General features: G+C 34.0%; 1 protein-coding gene across 1 annotated transcript in view; it reads left to right on the forward strand.

The window, feature by feature from the left end:
* The window catches only part of ADAMTS6 (ADAM metallopeptidase with thrombospondin type 1 motif 6), a 320,979-nt gene that overhangs the window by 194,132 nt on the left and 104,608 nt on the right, over positions 1–22,239 (forward strand). Inside the window, exons 10-11 of the mRNA XM_058563973.1 lie at positions 988–1,129; positions 17,824–17,931. Of these exons, the coding sequence (XP_058419956.1) occupies positions 988–1,129; positions 17,824–17,931 (250 nt within the window). The remainder of the gene's footprint in view (positions 1–987; positions 1,130–17,823; positions 17,932–22,239) is intronic.

Consider the following 22,239-nt stretch of genomic DNA (forward strand, 5'->3'; position numbering starts at 1 on the left):
AAATAATAGTTGAAGAACTTCTACTTGTGAAATTATTTTCCTTTGGCAAAGTGGATGGAAAAGATTTGGAAAAAAAAAAACACAAGTGCTGGCACAATTGACAGGAATGTTGGAAAAAATTTTTAAATGTTGGCATAGAAATTCTTTAAAAATTCTAAGTTACTCACATGTGAAATGAAAGTAAAAAAGCATCTGTCCTATTTTATGCACACTGACTAAATAAAAATGAACAATTATATTTAGCAAAGTATAAAGCTCTTTAAACCAAGGTACTCTGTCTGGCTTTTGGCGATCTTTATGTTATTTGTTCCACTGAATTAAAATATTATGTTTGAGTCCAAGCACACTTTGAAAAGCAGAAATTATATAGAGAGGAGAACATTTTCTTTTCCAACTCTGATGACCCTAGATGAAATATGAAATTTTTGAGAGACTAAACACTTCTAATATACTTGAGAGGAGAACTTTGGATCTTGGCCTCATCTGTCATTCAGCTCATTTATTATTGAAATATTTCAAGAACCTTTGGACATATCTTACCACAGAATCTATTGTTCTGCCCAAGGTGAAAGTATATAGATTAGGTCTTTAAGGATTACAACCACAATTTTTTTTTATTTTCCACATTTTATATTTTTAATTCTACTACCAGATGTGGTTATATTTTCACTGAAAACAAACAAGGAACTTAGAGCAATATGAAATTCTGTTTTGATTCCTTCAGAAATTAGTTTAAATCAGTGTTTTAAGGCCAAGATGATATTTTCTGATTGTTGTCTGAGGTGCTTTTATTGTTTCTTAGTACTGGAAAAAACTATTGGAGCTCTTAATCAGGTTTCTATTTTGCCATGTGATTATTTATTGGTAGAATGTATTGTTTTTCATGCATCAGGTTATTAAAACAAAGAGCTCGACACATGGTTTCATAAGTGTGATTGAAATGGTCCATAGTGTACCTAATTTCCTTTGGTCCTTTATGTTGAACAGTTCAGGCCGTGGTACTTGCCTTGATAATGAGCCTCCCAAGCGTGACTTTCTTTATCCAGCTGTGGCTCCAGGTCAGGTGTATGATGCTGATGAGCAATGCCGTTTCCAGTATGGAGCAACATCCCGCCAATGTAAATATGGGGTAAGAAGTCTTAATCCTCATGTTTAGTCATTTATATGTGTTCTTTCATGACACAAGTGTTAAGATGGAATTTTGATGAATGTAGTTTACCTCTGGTAACATCATTAATGCAAATAATGGCCTTTGACACTGCTCTTTTTCTGATATCATTTGTATAATATCTGTTTCCAAATGTTTGAATAATCCTAAATTAAACAAGTTTCAAAAGTCTTGTGAGGGATGCAGGTAGAATTTTAATAATTGCTAATGTATTTCTTCTTTAAGTCCTGAGTTTATGATGCCAAATTTAGTTTGTCTTTTGAAATGTTATGGTTTTGAACACCCCTTCCCTCCCCCACCTTTGCTGGTACTCTAATAGTTGGGTTAGCGTCATTTTTACACTGGATGGGAGCCTTTACTTTAACTTATACCTTTTAGTACTGAGTCAATTCAAGTTGCTTTATCCACTGCCCACATTCCAACAATACACGCAAGTGGGGACAAGATGACATTAACCCAAATAGAGAAACAAGAAAAATTGCTGTGGAAAAAAAATGTAGGTATCATAATTAACTCTTCATGTCTGCCTAAAGAAGTCTCAGTGTCTATCTCAGAAAATGAATAAAAAATTCTTCGTAAATTTCAAAGAGAAAGATTTCAGTGTCTAGTATAGGGACACGCTCATAATAGGTACACAATACGGTAGTCCCCGCTTATCCATGGGTGGATATGTTCCAAGACCCCCGGTGGATGCCTGAAACTGTAAATAGTACCAAACCCTCTATATATACTATGTTTTTTCCTATACATACATACTTATGATAAAGTTTAATTTATAAATTAGGCACAGTAAGAGATTAACAGCAATAACTTCTCTTTGGCATATCTGGATTGCCAGCATCACTAATCTTGCTCTTTAGGGCCATTATTAAGTAAAATGAGGGTTACTTGAACACAAGCACTGTGATACAGTCGATTTGATAACCAAGATGGCTACTAAGTGACTAATGGGCAAGTAGCGTATACAACATGGATCTGCTGGTGATTCACGTCTGGGGTGGGGCAGAGCAAGACAGTGCAAGACTTCATCACGCTACTCAGGATGGCGCACAATTTGAAACTCGTGAATAATTTATTTATGGAATTTTCCATTTAATATTTTTGGACCGTAGTTGACCACAGGTAACTGGAACCATGGAAAGCAAAACTGTGGCTAAGGGGGGACTACCGTATAGCATGTTGAATGAAAGAATGGGGTTTTTAAATAAGTTGTTTGTCAAAAAATATTCAGTTAAAAAATAAGTTTAAAGACTTGGTTCCTATTTTTATGCAAATAGTGTTTAAAATCCCTTTTTGAAAATAGTAACAATAAAGAGAATTAAGTTTTAAGGTAGTTAAGACTAAAAGGGTATACATTGTACAGCAGGAAAGGAAAGTGATTTTTTAAATATCCCTTGAGTGACAAGTATATTATTGTTCATGGTAAGCTTTAGCAGCACATTTTGTACACTAGATTTAAAGACTGTGTGCAACTATCTGCATATCTAAAGCCTTGAGTAAAACTTTGGCTTTGTCTCTCTGTTAAGAGTCTACCTCTATTGTTATTTCTGTATAGTTTTAGTTTCTTTTTTTCTTGGATTGCTTTTCCCTCAGAAAAAGTCCGTCGAACTTTAATCATGGTCTTTGTATATACTTGTAGTTTAGTATGTTGAAATTCATGATCAGATGAGATTACAGATTTTCTGTTAGAGTATTCTTATCTATGGTCTTTAATTTCTTTGTAAGTAAGTGAAATAGTTAATCTACATTTTAGTTTTTCTACTGGAAATTGAATTTTAACTCCACCTATATATTTCCATATTAGATCATTTATATTATCAGTTTTATAGTATCTATGGATGGATCTTTTTCTTCTTCAATAGATTAATAAAAATTTTGGCCTGATTATCCTATCTCTATGTCAATATATCACTTATTTCAGACTAGTTGATTTGAAGTGAGATAAATAGTAATTGCAAAATTGTATATTTTATGTTTATGTTCCTTATATTCAGCTTTTAGATTCTATTTCTTTGTGTGTTATGTCTATAAAGACTTTTGTAATAGATATAAAATAAAATTGGAAAAATTAGGGAAAGACATTAGCATCTTACAATCCTATACAATTTCACATGTTTTCTTACGAATCTTTTCACTTTGAGTTGTAGCAAAATGGTTTCCCTAGACTCATGTACTATGTGAAAATGCTTACGCTGTTTATTTTTTAAAGTGCTATATATTGCTAACAAAGTATCCTGAGCCATAATAGATTCTTTACAGTCACTCCCACCTCTTAAACTTATGCCTGAAAAATTGAATTTACACAATTAGTAGCACTCACTAAACACACATTGTGTTTTATCTGGTGAATCCCTAAGATTTTAAATGATTCTAAATACTGCTTTAGAAAACAATAGTGGCTTTGAAGGTAGGAGTCCAGTTAGGTAAAGAAGTCATGCTTCAGATGGTGGCTGAAGGCAAAAGAAACCAGCCCTGCTTTAGATAGCCATCTGAGTGTAGCATCTTGAGATGACCACTAAACATAAGCACTGGAGCCTTTTAGTGAGGGGATACTTCTGGGGTTGAAGCATCATAAAATGATCCTTCTTTCATCCTAGCAGGTCACTAATGATGTCAGGGAAGATTTCAAACAACTATAAAATGAACCATAATTGCAGCAGTGATCAGCTTTCCATCTGGTCCACTTTGATCATCATGTGGTCGTTGCTGGAGTTACCAGTGATTATATCTGTAGTTATGAAAAATCTTGCCTGAATTCTTTTGAGTAGATTCATTAATATACATGTTAGTTACATTTGGGAATTTACATGAAATTTTTTCTTTTTTCCTTCTCCAAGGCAGGCTTTTCTATCATTGTCCTTGCAGATCATCTACTTATATTTTCCAGGTATTCCTAAATTGCAATAAAAGTAGTGAGGAGATTATAATGGCTATAAATACAAAGAACAAAACAGTACAATGCAATATACAAAGTAATATAGTTGTATAATGTAGTAATTTATAAATGATACATAGTTTCTGATATTTACACAGTACCTATTTTCTGAGATACTTCAGACTACTTTGATAAAAATTAGAATTATCTTATAATATTTTATACATGGGAAAACTAAAAATACAGAATGTGATTTACCCACCCCAAGGTAAAAACAAAAATTTTAGAAGGTCTAAATCTGTCACTTCCATGTACTGTTAGATATAGTAAATATGTTTAAAAAAATAAAGATTAGAGATATATTTTATTTCAGGCGACACTTTTTATCAATTTTCATCAGGTGACATCTGTTTCTAAATATCTTCTCAATACTCTCCATCTTGTCCCAGTGTTTTTTGGGAGAGAGGTGATCAGGAGAGCTTCCCTAAACTTATTTTCAGAGTCATAAATTCTCAGGTGTCTGAAACACTGTCTTGGATTTGAGTTTCATTTTCTTTTACCTTATATAAAAAGTTAGGGCCTCCTTAAGGCAGGAGACAAGTATAGACAAGCAGCATGCAAAACTAGATCATCTAAAAAAATCTGCTAGCTATGTTAGCAGGTTTCTAAGGGGGCCTTTGAAGTGTCCTGGGTGAAAATGCATTACAAATAAAACAGTATCAGTTTGTCCAAAAAATGTTTCTGTGTCTATATAGAGGCAAATTGCTTCCTATGAAGCTCTGTAGAATCTATTGTCTCATTCCTCTTCCACTTTCCATTAGTCTCCTCTTTCTTAGTAGAAGAGTATTATTAAAACTGGATTAACAAAAAGCATTTTATAGTAATAATAATAAGTTTAAACTTTGGAAGGAAGTCACTAATGAGCCTATATATTTTAGGGGCTGTGGGTGAGCTTTTGACCACTTTCTAAAAAGCACAGATTAATTCAGGGCTCAGTCTCAGACATAGCTTTGTATTTCTTTATTCTGTCACTTTAAATCATATCCCAAACATTGTTTTCAAATGCACTTAATGGTTCAGTGTAGATTAACAATATCCAGTATGTAATTTATTGGTAACTATCAAGAGATGATTGCCCCTATGTCATTTTTTTAACAGAAATAGGAAAAATAATCCTAAAATTCATATGGAACTACAGAAGAGCCTGAATAGCCAAAGCAATTTTGAACAAGATGACTAAAGCTGGAGGCATCACACTTCCTGATTTCAAAATATACTACAAAGCTACAGTAATCAAAATAGTATGGTACTGGCATAAAAACAGCTATATAGACCAATGGAACAGAATAGAGAGCCCAGAAATAAATAAACCCATGCATATATGATCAACTGATCTTTGACCAGGGTGCCAAGAATGGATACACAGTGGGGAAAAGACAGTCTCTCCGATAAATGGTGTTGGGAAAACTGGACAGCCACATGCAAAAGAATGAAACTGGACCCTTATCTTACACCCTACATAAGGTTAACTAAAAATGGATTAAAGACTTAAATGTAAGACCCAAAACTATAAAACTCCTGAAAGAAAACATAGGGAAAAAAGCTTCTTGATTTTGGTCTTGGCAGTGATTTCTTGGATATGACACCAAAAGCAAAAATAGACAATTGGGACTGCATCAAACTAAAATGCTTCTGCACAGCAAAGGAAATAGTCAACAAAATGAAAAGGCAATTTATGGAATGGAAGAAAATATTTGCAAACCCTCTATCTGATAAAGGGTTAATGGCCAAAACATATAAGAAACTTGTACAATTCAATAGCAAAAAAACAAGTAACCCAATTAAAAAATGGTCAAAGGGACTGAATAGACGTTTCTCAAAAGAAGACATACAGATGACCAACAGGTATTTGAAAATGTGCTCAACATCACTAATCATCAGGAAAATGCAACTCAAAACTACTATGAGATATCACCTCACACCTGTTAGGATGGTTATTATCAAAAAGCAAAAAATAAGCGTTGACGAGTATGTGGAGAAAAGAGAACCCTTGTACACTGTTGCTGGGAATGTAAGTTGATGTGACCACTATGGAAAACAGTATGGAGATTTCTCAAAAAATTAAAACTAGAACTGCCATATGATCCAGCAATCCCACTTCTGGGTGTATATCCCAAGGAATTAAAATCAGGATCTTGAAGAGATATGTGTGCTCGCATACTCATTGCAACATTGTTCACAATAGCTAAGACAAGGAAGCAACCTAAATATCCACTGACAGACAAATAGATAAAGAAAGTGTGGTATATACATGCAATAGCATATTACTCAGTCTTAAAAAAAGGGAAATCCTGGGACCAGCCCAGTGGTGTAGTGGTTAAGTTCACATGCTTTTCTTCGGCGGCCCAGGGTTCACAGGTTTGGATCCGGGGCATGGACCTACGCACCACTCATCAAGCCATGCTGTAGCAGGCGTCCCACATATAGAGTAGAGGAGGATGGGCACGGATGTTAGCCCAGGGCCAATCCTCCTCACAAAAAAAAAAGGGGGGGGGAATCCTGCCATTTGTGACTACATGGATGAACCTGGAAGACATTATGCTAAGTGAAATAAGGCAAAGAAGGACAAATACTACATGATAACACTTATATAAAGAATCTAAAATAGTCAAACTCATAGAAGCAGAGAGTAGAATGCTGGTTGCCAAGGACTGCGGAAAGGGGGAAATGGGGAAGTATTAGTCAAAGGTACACAGTTCAGTTATGCAAGATGAGTAAGTCCTAGAAATCTACTGTACAGCATAGTGCTTGTAGTAAACTAAGTTGTATACTTAAAAATTTGCTAAGAGGGTAGATCTTATGTTAAGCGCTCTTATCACATACACACAAAAAATAATAATCAATGAAGAGGATGGGAGGAAACTTTTGGAGGTAATGGATATGTTTATGGCATAGTTAGTGGTGATGGCTTCATGGATATATACTTATCTTCAAATTCAAGTTGTATACATTAACTATGTACAGCTTTTTGTATGTCAATCACATCACAATAAAGTGGTTTTAAAATGAAAGAGAGAGACAGAGATGATTGTTGACTCATAGGCAGATTTAAGGCCCAGGACAAAACCAGAGAAATTTTATAGATATCATAGCTTTGTTTAATTTGTGAGGAATTTTTATTATCTATGAAATTTTTCACGGTTCACATAGACTTAACAGTTAGCACATAAATGCGTAACAGTGTGTTGTATATTTTTATTATTTACTTTAATGTAGAACTGAAAAATGTTTTATCAATGGACCATGTATTCTGAACCATAAATGGGAACACATGATCTAATACATGGTTTCACAATGGAACAGAATATTTTTTTAACAGAATATATTAAGTAAAAAGTCTGCTGACCATTAACTATTACCTACCACCTCAAATTGACCATCGATAGATTTTACTCAAGACACTTTTTCTGGTAAACAGTAGACAACTTGTTCTTGTAAGCTTGATAGCAAAAGAGCATGATAAGAATGCAAAGTGCTTTTCCTTTACCTGGCACATGGCAGACATTCAATAAATGTTTCCCTTTCTTCTATGAATATCTATGTCTTCCATGATAGCATTCCCGTATAGCTGATATACTAGTAGTGCTTTAGGAGAATCTGAGCCATCTGTATTCTGGGGAGCGTATTAAGATATTCCAAGGGTCACATTTTGACTCATTCTCATCCTTCAATCTCAGTTCAAATGCAGTTTCTCTTCAGACAGGCTTTCTGTCTGATCAGTCCATATATGAAGGCTTCTCCCAGTTACTCTCTTTCACATTATGCTTTTTATTTCCTTTATAGCACTTATTACAATGCATAATTATTCTGTTTATTTGATTACTTGTTAATTATTTTAATGTGATCTATGTAAGGTTTCCCTAACGACCTTATCTAAAATTGCACATGCTCTTGTGCACACACACATGCATGTACACACGAACATACTTCCTGTCACTTTTCTTTGCCTTATTTTTCTCCATAACGTTTATTACTTTCTAATATACTATGTATTTTACTTGTTCATCTTGCTTATCCTGTGCTTTCCCTACTAGAATCAATTTTCCTTGGGGGTAGAGATTTTGCCTATGTTATTCACTGCTCTCTCCCCAATACCTAGAACAGTGCTTGGCTCATAGTAGGTGCTCAATAAATATTTGTTGAGTGAATGCACTGATAATTATAATAGAATGTAAGTTCTATGACAGCAAGAATGCCACCTGACTTGTTTATGGCTATTTATATAGTGAGTAGCACAATGCCTTCTTCATAATAGGAGCTCAGAAAATATTTGTTGAATAAATGAGTGAGAAGAATTATCTGGTGAAGAGATAGGGGGAGTGTATTTGAAGAAATGTGTATTTGAAGAAAAAGTCAGTGTGACTGAAGATTTCAAAGCAAGGAACAGAGGGTAGGAGCCAAATTTAACTGTAACTTATAGGCCGTGTTAAGAATTCTAGGTTTTTATCTTAAGAGCAATGGGAAACTATTAAAGGGACTTTATTGAGTGAGACCAAGAGAGCTTATTGAAGTGCAGAAAATCAAAGAACTTCTAAGACACATTATGTCTTAGGAAACAAATGTAATTCTGTAATCTGGGAAAACCATATTGGAAAATTGAAGACTTTTATGAAGTGATCTATGTTCTCCTCCCTCCTCTCTCTTCTTCCCCTCCAAACACACTCTACACGGAGTGCTAAAGCAGCTCTGCCACTGAAGACACCCCCCTTGAAGCAATGCCCTTGCTTTTCTAAGTAAATGTAAATTTATTCTTTTTACACCAAAGGGTACTGCACCATAACTCTGAGATGAAATGGAGGTGTTTATGTATAGGAGTGTGTGGGCTCTATAATTTTGACTTTAAGATTGCAGAATCCATGTGTATTGTGGTGGATACAGAACATACAAAAAGAAAAAATGACATAACTTGGGAAACTTTAAGACTTCACATTAATCTTGATCTTTCCAGGGGAAATGTTTTTGTGGCAAGGGCTATATTTTACTTACAGATCATCAAACTTTTTAATGTATTCTCTTCTACATACTTCAATTAAGTGATTAATGATAGAATAACCTATGAATAGTTAAATGTACCATATGTGTTCCACACTTTAAGAATGAGAGAGTTTTAGGATCTCTCTCCTAAATGAAAGATCAAAGGGAATATATATGTTTATATATATTGTATTTATTAATTTATAGTAAAAAACATAGCTTCACAGTTTATATTCAGTCAACTGTAGTGAAATTTACGCATTTTCTAACCTAAGGAAGTCTACCCAGTAGGCCAATTTATTATCAAAAAATTGTTCGGTAAAATTAAAGTACAGGACACTATAAATTATCTTTTTTAAGATGTTAGTTAATAACTATAATAAGAATGCCATCGAGCTGTATCTGCCTGAAGTATAGCTCTTTGCAGTCAGAACCTGCTAAAGATAAGATAGTTGAGTTCTCTATTCAGGGTATCCTCCCCCTGGAGAGTACTTAATAAAGACTGACGTATTTTGTCTCTCACACTCAAGTTTTTAATGTTTTCATGCTTACTCCCTTTTGTTTATTATTTTGTCACCACCAATTAGCTAAGATTTGAGTCATTTTTGCTTTCTCATTGAGAATCACGCTAATAAAAAGACTTTATTAGTCTTTTTAGAGTATTGTTGGCTACCTACCCAATTTTAAGAGATGTAGATAACTTGGGGAAGGATAATAGTGAAATACTTAGAAGTACATATAAGGGAAGTTTAAAGAAACTGAGTTTGAGTAGCCTGTAAAAAAGAAAGCTAAAGGTTGGCCTTAAAACCATCTTGAGGCTTTGTAACATTTATTATAGTTTGATTGCTGGTAACAAATTGTTCTTCTTCCCTACCAAGAGCATAAAAAAAACACAGCAGCTTTAATTTTTACAGCTGAGAAGGTTGTAGATTAGTTAGTAGGAGGAATTTCAAGTTATTAAGTACTGGAATGTTGCACTGAGGGAGATTGTAGAATCACTTTCCTTGAGGTGGAAAGGTGGTATAAATACTCTACAGTGTTATTTGATATAGGCTCAGGGAATAAAAGACATGGAATTATTTTAGCACTTCAGTATTCTTTTAGAGTCCAAGCTAATATATTTATCAGGTATACACTTGACAAGAAGTCGATTTTATTTTTATTTTTCCTTAAATTTCAAGCCAAAATCATAGGTCCATAATCACTTGTATCCTTGAAGATCAGTAGTTTTTACTCTGGGTTTGGTTCTTAGAAGTATTATTTTTAAACCATTTAATCATTTTTTTAAGCCCTTCAAATTGATGATTCGTTATTGATCCTGAATTTCTAGATTAGTTTTTTGTTATATATATGTACATACACATATACACGCATATATGTATGTGTATATATATAACAAAAAACGTATATATGTGATTTTCTTTTTTTTGCCTTTCTAGGTTCTCTTGCACTTAAATTACCCTCATAACAGGGTTAACCTATTTAAAACTGAAATAAGGGTACATTATTCTCTTCCTTCAGATGGCTACTAAACACCTGGAGCCAGGCCTCAGGGTCACCATATGTTGGCTTTCAATTTTCCTTTGTGTGATACAATGATAAGTAACCTTTCTAATCATTGATGCTCCTTCCTGACCTCTTCAGGGCTCTGCTCTCCCCCTTGGCTATCAGGATCCTTTATTGCAAACAGCTGTTGAGAGATGTTACTGATAGGGTAATGAGGACAAAGAGAATGTTTCATATCCAGAACCAAGGACCCAAGGTGGCATAGGGTTTAGGGTTTCCCAAGAGCAAGAAATTTGTATATATCTCTTTTATGATCTTTATACTTGTTAAAAAAAATTAAAAACAAAATCCATCCAGCAATAAAGATGTAATTTTCTCTTCATATACTGTTTTACTTCCTTGATGATTATATATATACTTCCTTGATAATTATAAAATAGTTTTGCACTCTTACAACATCCCTTTTCCCTTGTGTAAATGGCTAATTTTAATTTTTCCGGGTAAATCAAAGTGCTCTTCTTCCCATTTTTTAGTATTATTTAACAGCTTATAGTTACTTGAGAAGGATGAAAACACTAGAAAACACAAGTCTAATTTATTTTATTGTATTGAAAGAGTCTTTGACTGTAAAATAATCAATTATTCTATTCTACTCAAAGGAACCCTAGTTAAATTCTTTACAAAGTTATTTTCTGAATATCAGGTACGTTATTTTACGTTAGATAATTGCTTTAAGACTCCATTCTTTATATGTATTTTTATTATAATTTATATTTGCCAATATTTTTTATTAATGTTAATGTTTGCAAACAGTAACATTCATCTGAAAAATCAAATAGACTAGAAATCTGGGAGTTGATATTAAAATTTTAAATAAGTAGGAATAATTTAATTGTCTTGTCTCGGAGTGCTTTTGAGGAGAATGTTAACAGTATCTTTTTAAAATCCAAACACAAGTGGTGATGTTACATTCAGAAGTTCTAATAATAATAATGTATAAGTTGATGCCTAAGCTCATATATTGAGTGAATATGTTATGAATAAGTACGTAATAGTCTTAATATGGAGATATCTTCCTTTAAAATACAGGTAAAGGATAGCAGAGTATTAAAAACATTTATTGAGATTTTACATTATATTAGATTACAAGTAAACCTTTACTAATCAGCCTTAATTGCCCAGTGACTTTATTTATTTCTGATGCATTTAAGAGAAATGGGTAAGTAGCTTAGTGTGTGGAGATATTTTGGGCATTGATATGAGACAGAACTGATTCAAATCTAGATTTTGTTAGGAATGAAGCAAATTGCTAAATCCTTCTGAACCTTAAGTTTCTCACACTTTCTAAGAAGACTGTTGTGATGACTAAATGAGATAGAAATATGAATATGCATAGTGCTATAGTTGACAGAATACCCTGTAAAAGTGTTAGTTTCTTTCTTTTTTTCCTGCCTACAACATCACTGCTAAGAGGTCATGAGGGGTACACTGGAGTACCTCCAGTCATGGGAGATTTGGTTTTATTTCATCATTGTTCAGCTCTGACTTTTGGAAGGTTTTTCTGTATAGTGAACTGAAATCTGCTCCTCCTAGCTTTTACCTATTGGTTGAACTGACATAATTTCTAAGTTGGCTTGTATATTTTGTCATCGATCCTTTATATAGTCAGCTTTTTAATGTCTAGGAAAAGAGTTTCAGTTTCAAAAACATGACAAAACAGTAAACACAATCACTTCTGCAGGCATAAAAACAGAAAATGCTAGATAAATAAAACTAACAAAACATAATTAAATATCATTTATTTAGCTACAACATGTATTTCTGAGGGGAAGAAACATAGGTAAAATTGACAAATTGTGGAATGATGCCAATATAATGCATAAGTCTTATTTGTTCATTTATGATTATTTCCTAGTGCATTAATGATGTGAAGCTATCAGGCAAGCTTTCTCACAAAGAGAAAATCTGTAGCAATATATAAAGACTCTTAGCAAAAATTGAAAGTCCTATTGAAGGGTCTTTGTTGGACATAGTGGATAGCTTAGTGGCTTCATTCCCAAAACACTAAGTTGTCTATTGAAGTCATGAGGACAGATAGGATTCTGTAAAGACACATATCTTTGTGTTATTTTTTAAAAGTTGATTGATAAAGAAGCTATACCCTAATCCAATATTTAATTTTTATGAAAGTGGTCTCTGTTGGAGGCAGATACCCTCAAAGACCTACATCTCTAAGAAGGAAGTATCACAAGCCACAGGATTTAAGGCTACAAAGGATCAATTGATTGGGATGCTGAGAACAAAGGCCAGCAGAGGCTTAACTGTGCAAATGTTTTAATTAGTATTGTTGATGTTTGTGTTTGTTTTCTGTTTTTTGAGTGGTTGGCTCCAACTCTATTTTTCCCATAAACCCTGTTTTTTTCATAAGTGATTTTGCAAAATGCAGGTTTTTTCACAGAATGCTTTTATCACCTTTCAGCAGAAAGCTTGTATATATCAGAACCAAAAAAGGGAGATAGGGATGTGCCAGAAATGAAGAAGAGTGTTTTTCAGGTGGTAAGCTGGTGAGCTGATATTGGGAAAGGAGACATCACTTTGGGATGAACTAAGGAACTAGAATTGAGACCCTTTCATAAAGTCAGAACTTTAGGAGGGTTGTCTCTATTTTGAAGAAAGAACTAAATGGAAGTGACAAGTAGGATTGTCTGCCCTTTCCTCTGGATGGGGAAAAATAGCTCCCATGAGAAATTGAAGCCTTAGGCTTGTGCTTCATGTAAGAATAAAGTATGACTTTATACAGTCTGCATATATAGTACTGACCAAATACATCAACATGAAAACTGGTTCAGTGAAACCTTGGAGTGTATGATAGAAATAACTACATGAGGCTACACTTGCACAACTCAGGAGGCACAGGGTACTCAAAGAAAAGACAATATTCACTGAAGATAAGCTTGAATACGTAACAAACAATATGAGGAAATAATCCACCATGAAGTCAACAAGCAAAAAGATTAGCACCCCAAGAGAAAAAGATATGGAAAGTATGAAAAAAGGTTAAGAGACATGGTGGTTAGAATGAGAAGGTCCAATATAAATTGAATAGGTGTTTCAGGAGAAAGAATGGGGAAGAGGTATATTAAAAGAGGTAATAACTAATAATTTTTCAGAATCAAAGAAAGATACGATAGCAAAAGATACTTTAAAGCATGAATCCCAAGTAGATAAATAAAAAGAACACCTAGATACAGTGATGAAACTGTGCTAAAGCAAAGACAAACTCTTGAAAGCAACTAGAAAGACTATATCACAAAGAAACAGCACTTAGACTGCAAATTACTTCATCAGCCTCCATAGAGTCCAGATGACAATGAACTTAATACCTGCAAATGCTGAGGTAAGATAAATGTTAGCTTAAAATTTTATATTCAACTAAAATATTCTTTTAAAAATGAGAGTAAAATAAATGTATATTTTAGACAAATAGAAACAAGGGTCTTTTGCTAAATTAACTACTAAAGGATGTATATCAAGAAGAAAGAAATTGAATTCAGAAGATAGTGGTGGAATATGAGAAGCAATTGTTTATTAAAAGCATTGGTAAACAGATAGATACATCTAAATCAACACTGATTATCAAGTTTTGGGCAATGAGTGGTTCACAAACTTTTGGAATTTTGTAGGTAAGAAAAATTTCTCTACAAGAATTAGTGGGCCAACATAGTGCTGCCAACTTTTAATTTTTCTAAGTAGGAACATTTTGTAAAGACTGTCATTAGCGCACAAATCCTGCCTTCAGGAATCTTACAGTCTATTGTAACACCTAAAAAGTGAAAAGAATAAAAGTAAATAAGAACAGTCCATTAAAATAAAAAATTTAGTTTCATGAAAAAACCTGATCACGTTGATGTCATTCTTCTAATTTTATCACAGAATATTAAAAACTTTATCATAAAGCAGTACCAATCCATAACATTTGGGCTACGTGTCTGATTATACCCTACCTTCTCCCCGGTGCCTGTAAATTCTAACTGATAGTGTTATTTTTTCATAACACTAACGTAATGCCTGGTGAATAGTAGGAGCTCAACAAATATTCTTTTTTTTTTTTTTGTGAGGAAGATTAGCCCTGAGCTAACATCTGTTGCCAATCCTCCTCTTTTTCCCTGAGGAAGACTGGCGCTGAGCTAACATCTGTGGCAATCTTCCTCTATTTTGTATGTGGGACGCCACCACAGCATGACTTGATGTGCAGTATGTAGGTCCGCGCCTGGGATCTGAACCTGTGAACCCCAGGCCGCCACAGCGGAGTGCTGGAACTTAACCACTATACAACCGGACCGGCCCCTCAGCAAATATTCTTGAATGGAAGGGAAGTAATGCTATTACTTTTGTTTTACCAGGCAATCCTCCTAATTGGTTAGGAGTTGAACCCATGACATAAGAGAGTCCATTTCCAATTTTCAATGTCATGTAACAGAAATTTCCCTTAGTGGAGACTGTTGATAACTCCTCTCTCCTTCCTTAAACTCAAGGGCAAGCATGAAGACCCAAATTTCTCCTAGAGAGTCTTCCCAATATGAATTGTAGGGTTAGAGAAGGGAATTAATTGCCTTAACACACAGGCAATGGTTAATTATTTTATAGAGGTCATGAGACTAACCTTAATAAATCTTAACTTCTAAAAAGAATCATGAGTATGTGAAAGAGAATTATGTTCTTCTAGAGCTAAGCTCGTAAGTAGTCAAAAAAATCTTCAATCCCTCTCACTACCTATACTCCATCACCTTATATATTTTATTTAGGGAAATTAATCCACCTACTATGATGGTTGTTATACAAATTCCCCAAGAGGCAAAAAATTTCAGAATGCATTTAACTTGATTAGAGATTGGGACCCACCTTAGGGTGCTTATTCAGCAACTGATATACATATGCAATTAAAACTGAAATACCTACGCAAATATATCATCCATGTTCTAGGATCCAGCAGTTTAGAGAAAGAAGGGTATTTCTGAAAGTGAAATTGTTCTCAAGTTCTTTCCGGAAGTGTACTTCTTGCTTTCTTGGTATGAAGTGAAATTTTCTTGTTTTTTATCTTTCAATAGAGTGTTTTTTATCTTTCAAGAGAGTATTTTTTATCTTGGGAAATCTGAATTGGAATATCAAAATTTTTCTTATCTAAGTTGGTATTCTAGATGAGAGATCTATTTGCAAACTCTTCAGAGCCTTCTCCAAGACTGGTTTAACATCTTGGGAGTATTTCTCATACATAGATTTCCAATCCGATACTTTAAACAGTAATCTGTAAGAAGTTAATGCCCTAGCAAAATTCAATCCCCAGGAGCCCACTAAGGTAATAAAATCCTGTTTAGAAGCAGAAATCTACCTTTCAAAATGTGTTATTCTCTAGAGGATAAGTTAGGCTCTATCAGTGGGCTCTATTGTGAATCTTGAGATGAAAGTTTTGGGAAAAGTATGTTGAGCACTTGCCCTTTTGGGTAGAGATTTTTGAGGCACTTTTGGAAAATAAAGTTTCTGTAACTTGACTAAACAGTATGTTTTCCTAATAGATGCTATGAATATTGTCCTTTTCAATGATAGAATTTTCATTGCAAGCCAAAAAAGTTTAGGCTTTTTTTACTTCTGTCTAAAGTGAGATTTAGGTCTGATAAAAACTATAAAAGATCAGGAGTCTGGTTCAGGATTATGGATAAATTTTTTTTGTAATCTCTTAATACATTGTTCTAGCAATGCTTCTCTGTTTTTGTGAATACATTTTTTTTTTGAATGTGGGTATTTTTGATACGTGGGACAATATTTTAAGACTCTAAAATGTTAGTACTACTGCTTTTTTAATATTAAACTAAACATATTTACGAACATATACTAAGAAACTATCTCCTATAGAAAAGGAAGAGTAAAGTAGTATAAATTACCTTCTTTTAAAACAGAAACTGAAGCTTTGAAAGAAAGTAAAATTTGTAATAAATTGGATTGTAAGAACAGGAAAGTTGTATCCTTGTATTATGATCCACAGTACATGTGGCCCAAAGAGTTCCCTTCAGTTTGCTATACGCTGTGGGGCATTACCATTTGTAGAAACAGTGAATCAGTGAATTAAATATGTTACCCCTTTATTTCTGAATTGTGTTTATCTGACATATGTTTTTATAATGGTGTTTTGAGTTAAAAGAGCAGTTGGGGAATAATAGCAATAGAATTGAACGTTATGTATAAATTTATCGTTGCGCTCCAAAAGAATATTTTTATTGCAAATTTTTATTTAATACTAAATGGTTCTAGTTTAAATTAAAAATTCATAATATCAATAATGATGCTAATTGGTGAGCATATATAAAAAGAAACTGAAAAATTTGAGTATTTACTTCAAAGTAAGCTTTTTTCTCGCTGTTAGTTAAAACACTTTACTCAAGCATACATTGGAAAGCTTATTTTAAAATCTCATAGTTTAATATGTGTGAACAAAAGGAAGTATTTTATATTGCCCATATTAGAATAAGTGTTGTAAATCTCCCATCCTGAGGTAGGATAATGAGAAATCATAATAAAGAAGACAAGACAGCTCCAAACATCATCTGAAACACGTTAGTTATGGAAATGGCACATAAATAGCAGCATTTGTTCAAAATCAAATTTCCTTTTATGAAAGCAGACTACATTGATGAACTGCAAATAACATTGGTAGATTGTTCTTTAGGCATATGTGAATTTTAGAAATTACTCCCTGCTCATTCCCATGGTCTTTCTTTTCTTTTCTTTTTAAAATAGTCTTTATTTGAATCTTACAGTAGGTCTAGGATGTCATCTACCTGGCAACACTTTATTAGTAATCGGTACATTTGTGCTATTGTATATTCTTGAGAGTAAGAAACATATCTTTCCTTTCTACATATTCGTTCTTCCTGCTCTTCTACACTAATGAAATTTCTGCACATTAATTTAAAAATATCCTAATCAGTATTAAAAACTAAGATACACTTTATACACTGAAATAAGAATTATAAAGACAAATGTTTAAATGATTCTGCAAAATGGGTAACCCACCTTTCGTAAGAACCTCCTCCAAAATCCTCATCTCCAATGCTTCAACAGCAGCCAATAGACCTGGGGTCTCTTTTTAAAGTAATACTGAGTGATTGTAGATATATTTTATGGAAGAAATGGACATTATTTTAGTCTCTACTTCTGATCAACTTGCTTTTGCCTTCTTTCCTAGGAAGTGTGTAGAGAGCTCTGGTGTCTCAGCAAAAGCAACCGCTGTGTCACCAACAGTATTCCCGCAGCTGAGGGAACACTCTGTCAAACTGGGAATATTGAAAAGGGGGTAAGCTCAAATGATTTATTAGCTATTTGACATGTAGAGTAATCTGATAAATTTCTGGTATTGATATTCAACCACTGGGAAATTATGCATACTAATTTAAAATGTACTTGAGAAAATAATAAATTCCTAGCTTAATGAGTTAATTGTCATATCTTGATAACCGCAAATATGCATTGTTTAGGAAATTACAGTGAGTAACTATTTTCTGAGTCAGTTTCACCTTTCTGTAAGTATATGTATGAGTTATATTTGTACAAAAAAATCCAACAACAATCTTGTAGTCCTGTAATACAGTCTGTTTAGTCATATAAGTCTAGGTTTGTTTTTTTTTTTTGATAAATAATTCCCAGGAAAATTATGTGACCCAAAAATAGACTTTATAATTATAGCCTAAGTAGAGTTGCTTTTAAATTGCAATATGAGAGACAGGACTAATAGTAGAATAATTAAACAATTTATTGAGCAATGAAATTGGAGCTAAATAATTGTAGTTTCATCAGTCTAGTTTAAAAATATATATCATTATTAAGAATTATTCAAACAGATAAGAATAGTTTATGCTATTCCTCAAATTCTTTAGGAATTGCTATGTATTCACTATGCAATAAATTCTAAAATTTATTGCTATGGACTGAATTTACAATAATAACTACTCCTGTCGTCTGTTCTCAGTTCTGACTTCTTCCATGTTGGTTGGGTTAGTTTCAACAAAGATTACACTGAATTTCTGCTTGCAATCTGATGTTTAAATAAAAAGAATGAAAGCTTTTGGGCAGCTGTCACAGTTTATTAATCCTTGCTGACGGCTTCATTCAGGACCCATGACCTAGTGCCATGTTGATGGCTTTTCCATGCTGAGTTTGGAAATGTTGGTAAATTATGCTAAATGTATGAATTGATAGGGTCATTTTTAAAGGATTAAGGATCTTTTTTTGAGACTTTGTAAGTAGCCAATAAAAATAGAGACCTTCACACACTACCAGAAATTCCTTCTTTTTTTTTCACTGAAGTAATAGAAAATATTAGGAACTGCATTCTTGAAACAACAGTCTAGGTTTATTTTGGAACCAACAATTCTTGTCAATGACAAGTAGCAATTTACATCAAGCTGTACTTAGAAGAAATACACAACTCTAAGGGGGAAAGTCACAGTGGGAATCTGTTTCTTTATTTGCCATTGATTTTTCTTGTGATCTAGTCCATGGGCCACAGTTTCTGTTTGCCTAAAATAATACTATCACTAGGCCTGATGGCTCTTTTCATTTCACTTTATTTTTTAACTCAAAGCATAATGAATTCATTCTTATTTTTTTATTTTTTATTTTTTTGTGAGGAAGATGAGCCCTGAGCTAACATCCATGCCAATGCTCCTCTTTTTGCTGAGGAAGACTGGCTGTGGGCTAACATCTGTGCCTATCTTCCTCCACTTTATATGGGACGCCACCACAGCATGGCCTGACAGGCGGTGCCTCAGTGCGTGCCCGGGATCCAAACCTGGGCCGCCAGCAGCGGAGCACGCGTACTTAACCGCTATGCCACGGTTCCAGCCCCGAGAATTCATTCTTTTAAACACCTCAGAGTTCTCCTAGAAGCATTCTATAAATTATATAATTCCTCCAAGTAAGTAAACCATGAGGAGTGGCTATTTGAGGACACACAGCTCAATCCCACCAATCATTTATATGGTAAAAACATATTTAATATCTTATCATTTCTGCTTAATAGCAGGACCCTCATGTCATATCTTACAGCTTTGTGCATATATGTGATAGAGATGACATTTTCTTGGCAATTACAGTAAATTTTGAGGGATACTTAGAAAACACTCTCAATAATGTTAAAGCTAACAGTATTGAATTGGAATTTAGATAAGCAAATAGCAAGGAAATATAATTACTTCTAAGTGTAAATAAGAATAAGCACAGACAACAGAAAGTGAATAAAATGGGGAAAAAATATATTTGATTTCTAAAGATTCACATTCTTTTTTTTTTTTTGGTGAGGAAGATCGACCCTGAGCTAACATCCATTGCCAATCTTCCTCTTTCTGGTGAGGAAGATTAGCCCTGAGCTAACATCTGTGACCATCTTTCTCTATTTTATATATGGAATGCCACCACAGCAGGGCCTGATGAGCGGTGCATAAGCCTGTGCCCAGGAACCGAACCAGTGAACCCTGGGCTGCTGAAACAGAGCACGTGAACTTAACTACTACACCACTGGGTTGGCCCCTAAAGATTCACATTCTTAATCTGGGTTAATGATTTTCAACTTTCAGATCCCTAAACCCTTTCTTCAAATGAAGCCGACAGAATTCTTATATATATATACATTTGAAAAAATGGAAATGCTTTGGTTAAAAGAACCCCTTGCCTGCCTCCTTACCCTATCCTTGGACCCTTGTCAGCTTCCAACATACCTCAACAGAACATCTTGGGCTCCATTAAAAACTATTTAAGAACCTTGTAAGGGTAGCAAAGTTTGTGTACCAAGAGGTCATTCATATTCACAACATTAGAGTGTAGTTTCATAAAGTTAAATGTTGGATTTCACCATCTAAAATTAATCTACAAAACAAATCTTAGCCATTATTCCAGAGACATGGATGGTTGATAGACAGCTTTAGGAATGGCACTAAGAAGTCTTAAAGTGAATGAATGAATCAATAAATGAAAAAAACAAATGCATATGCAGACTTCTAGAAAGAACAGGATAGAAGAAGGCTGAAAGAAGACCCTCAAAATATCTCTATCATTAACTTTGAATTTACAAAGAAGCTTTCAAAGAACTAGATCAACCTACACTTTTAAGGGAAAAAACATACAAAGAACTAGACATGTGAGTTGAACACTTCTTAATTTATTTTTTATTTATTTTTTACTAACCATTTGCCTTATTATCTATTTATTAATTTTTGTTATTGTTGATTTTATTTATTTATTTTTCCTTAAAAGAGAAGCATGTGTACTGTTGCCAAATACAGATTTTTCCTCTTGAGGCTATATCTATTTGGAAGTTAAACCAGAGTTCAGAATTTTGATTCAAATCAAAACAGGCATGCAAAGAGCTAGTGACAGAATTGAAGTGGAATTTTTAATTGTTCTCATCAACTTTGTGTGGCCAGTCTGTATTCTTGTCATCTGAAAATAGTTGGCATTACCCGTAACAATGACGATGATGATAATGAGTGTTTTCGAGGTACTTACCCTGCGCCAGGCGCATATTTGTTCTCTTTAGTATTGACAAAAATCCTATGAGGTGGGTACTGTTTTAACTCCATTTTACAGATGAGGAAAGTAAGACTCGAAAGCCTAAGATTGCACAGCAATTTAATAGTAGAGCTGAGATTCCACCTCAAGTCTTTCTGATCCCAAAGTTGAAAACTTTACCCCTCTATACTGCCTCTGATTTTACTTTACCGTCAGGTGGGAAATTTTGCAGAGAAAAAGCAAATTTTCATTGTCGTGGGAATAAAATGAGTCACTGAGCCTGAGATGGGTGGTGACAATGTATTTTACCCTTTAATATTATGTGGATTTTTCACTTATCTACCTGTAACAGTTTTTCTCAGAAATCACAATAAGAAGGCACTGTGGACAGAACATTGAGCTAAGAATATATGATGGTGTTACAATTGGAAAAATAATGAATCTCCACTTTAAAATGAGAGAAAATCTGTTTCTACATATTTCATAGAGATATTGTGAGGATGAAATGAGATAATATCTGAGTGAGCTTTTTGTGGGCTTCCTCAGAGGACAGGTGCTAGTACATATCACGAGAGCATCATCTTTACTTTTCATTATTATTTGCTAACCTTAGATGATGGTGGGCAGACAATTCTTTGCCAGACTGTCTTAACTGGCGGTAAAGAACATTAGAGTATAAGCATGAGTTTGTGTACCACAGAAACATGAATGGAATATCCACAACCTTTGATCTTAACTCTCAATTTCAAAACTACTCTCATCAGAAGGAACAAGAAAGAAGCTACATCCTGTCTAGCCAGCAGGATAAAACCAAAGCTGCTCATAGTTTTTTGAATAAATCTTTTTTTTAAAAAAAGGTGGGGGGAGGGGAGAAATATTGCTCAAGTGATAGTATAGACATATCCAGAGAACTGAATCCACAATGATCTCGTCAAACTCTGGCTACAAAAGAGATGGGATCCTTGCCCGGGGGCGCAGTTCCACAAATGTTCCATGTAAGTATGGGAACTGTTCCATGCACATTTAGCAGATGGAGTAAGAAATATGGCCAAAAAATTAAAACTGATCTTTGCTGGAGTCCTGGGGGGTCTGACATCGT

This window comes from Diceros bicornis, chromosome 20 (genome assembly GCF_020826845.1).
Source record: "Diceros bicornis minor isolate mBicDic1 chromosome 20, mDicBic1.mat.cur, whole genome shotgun sequence".
NCBI lineage: Eukaryota > Metazoa > Chordata > Mammalia > Perissodactyla > Rhinocerotidae > Diceros > Diceros bicornis.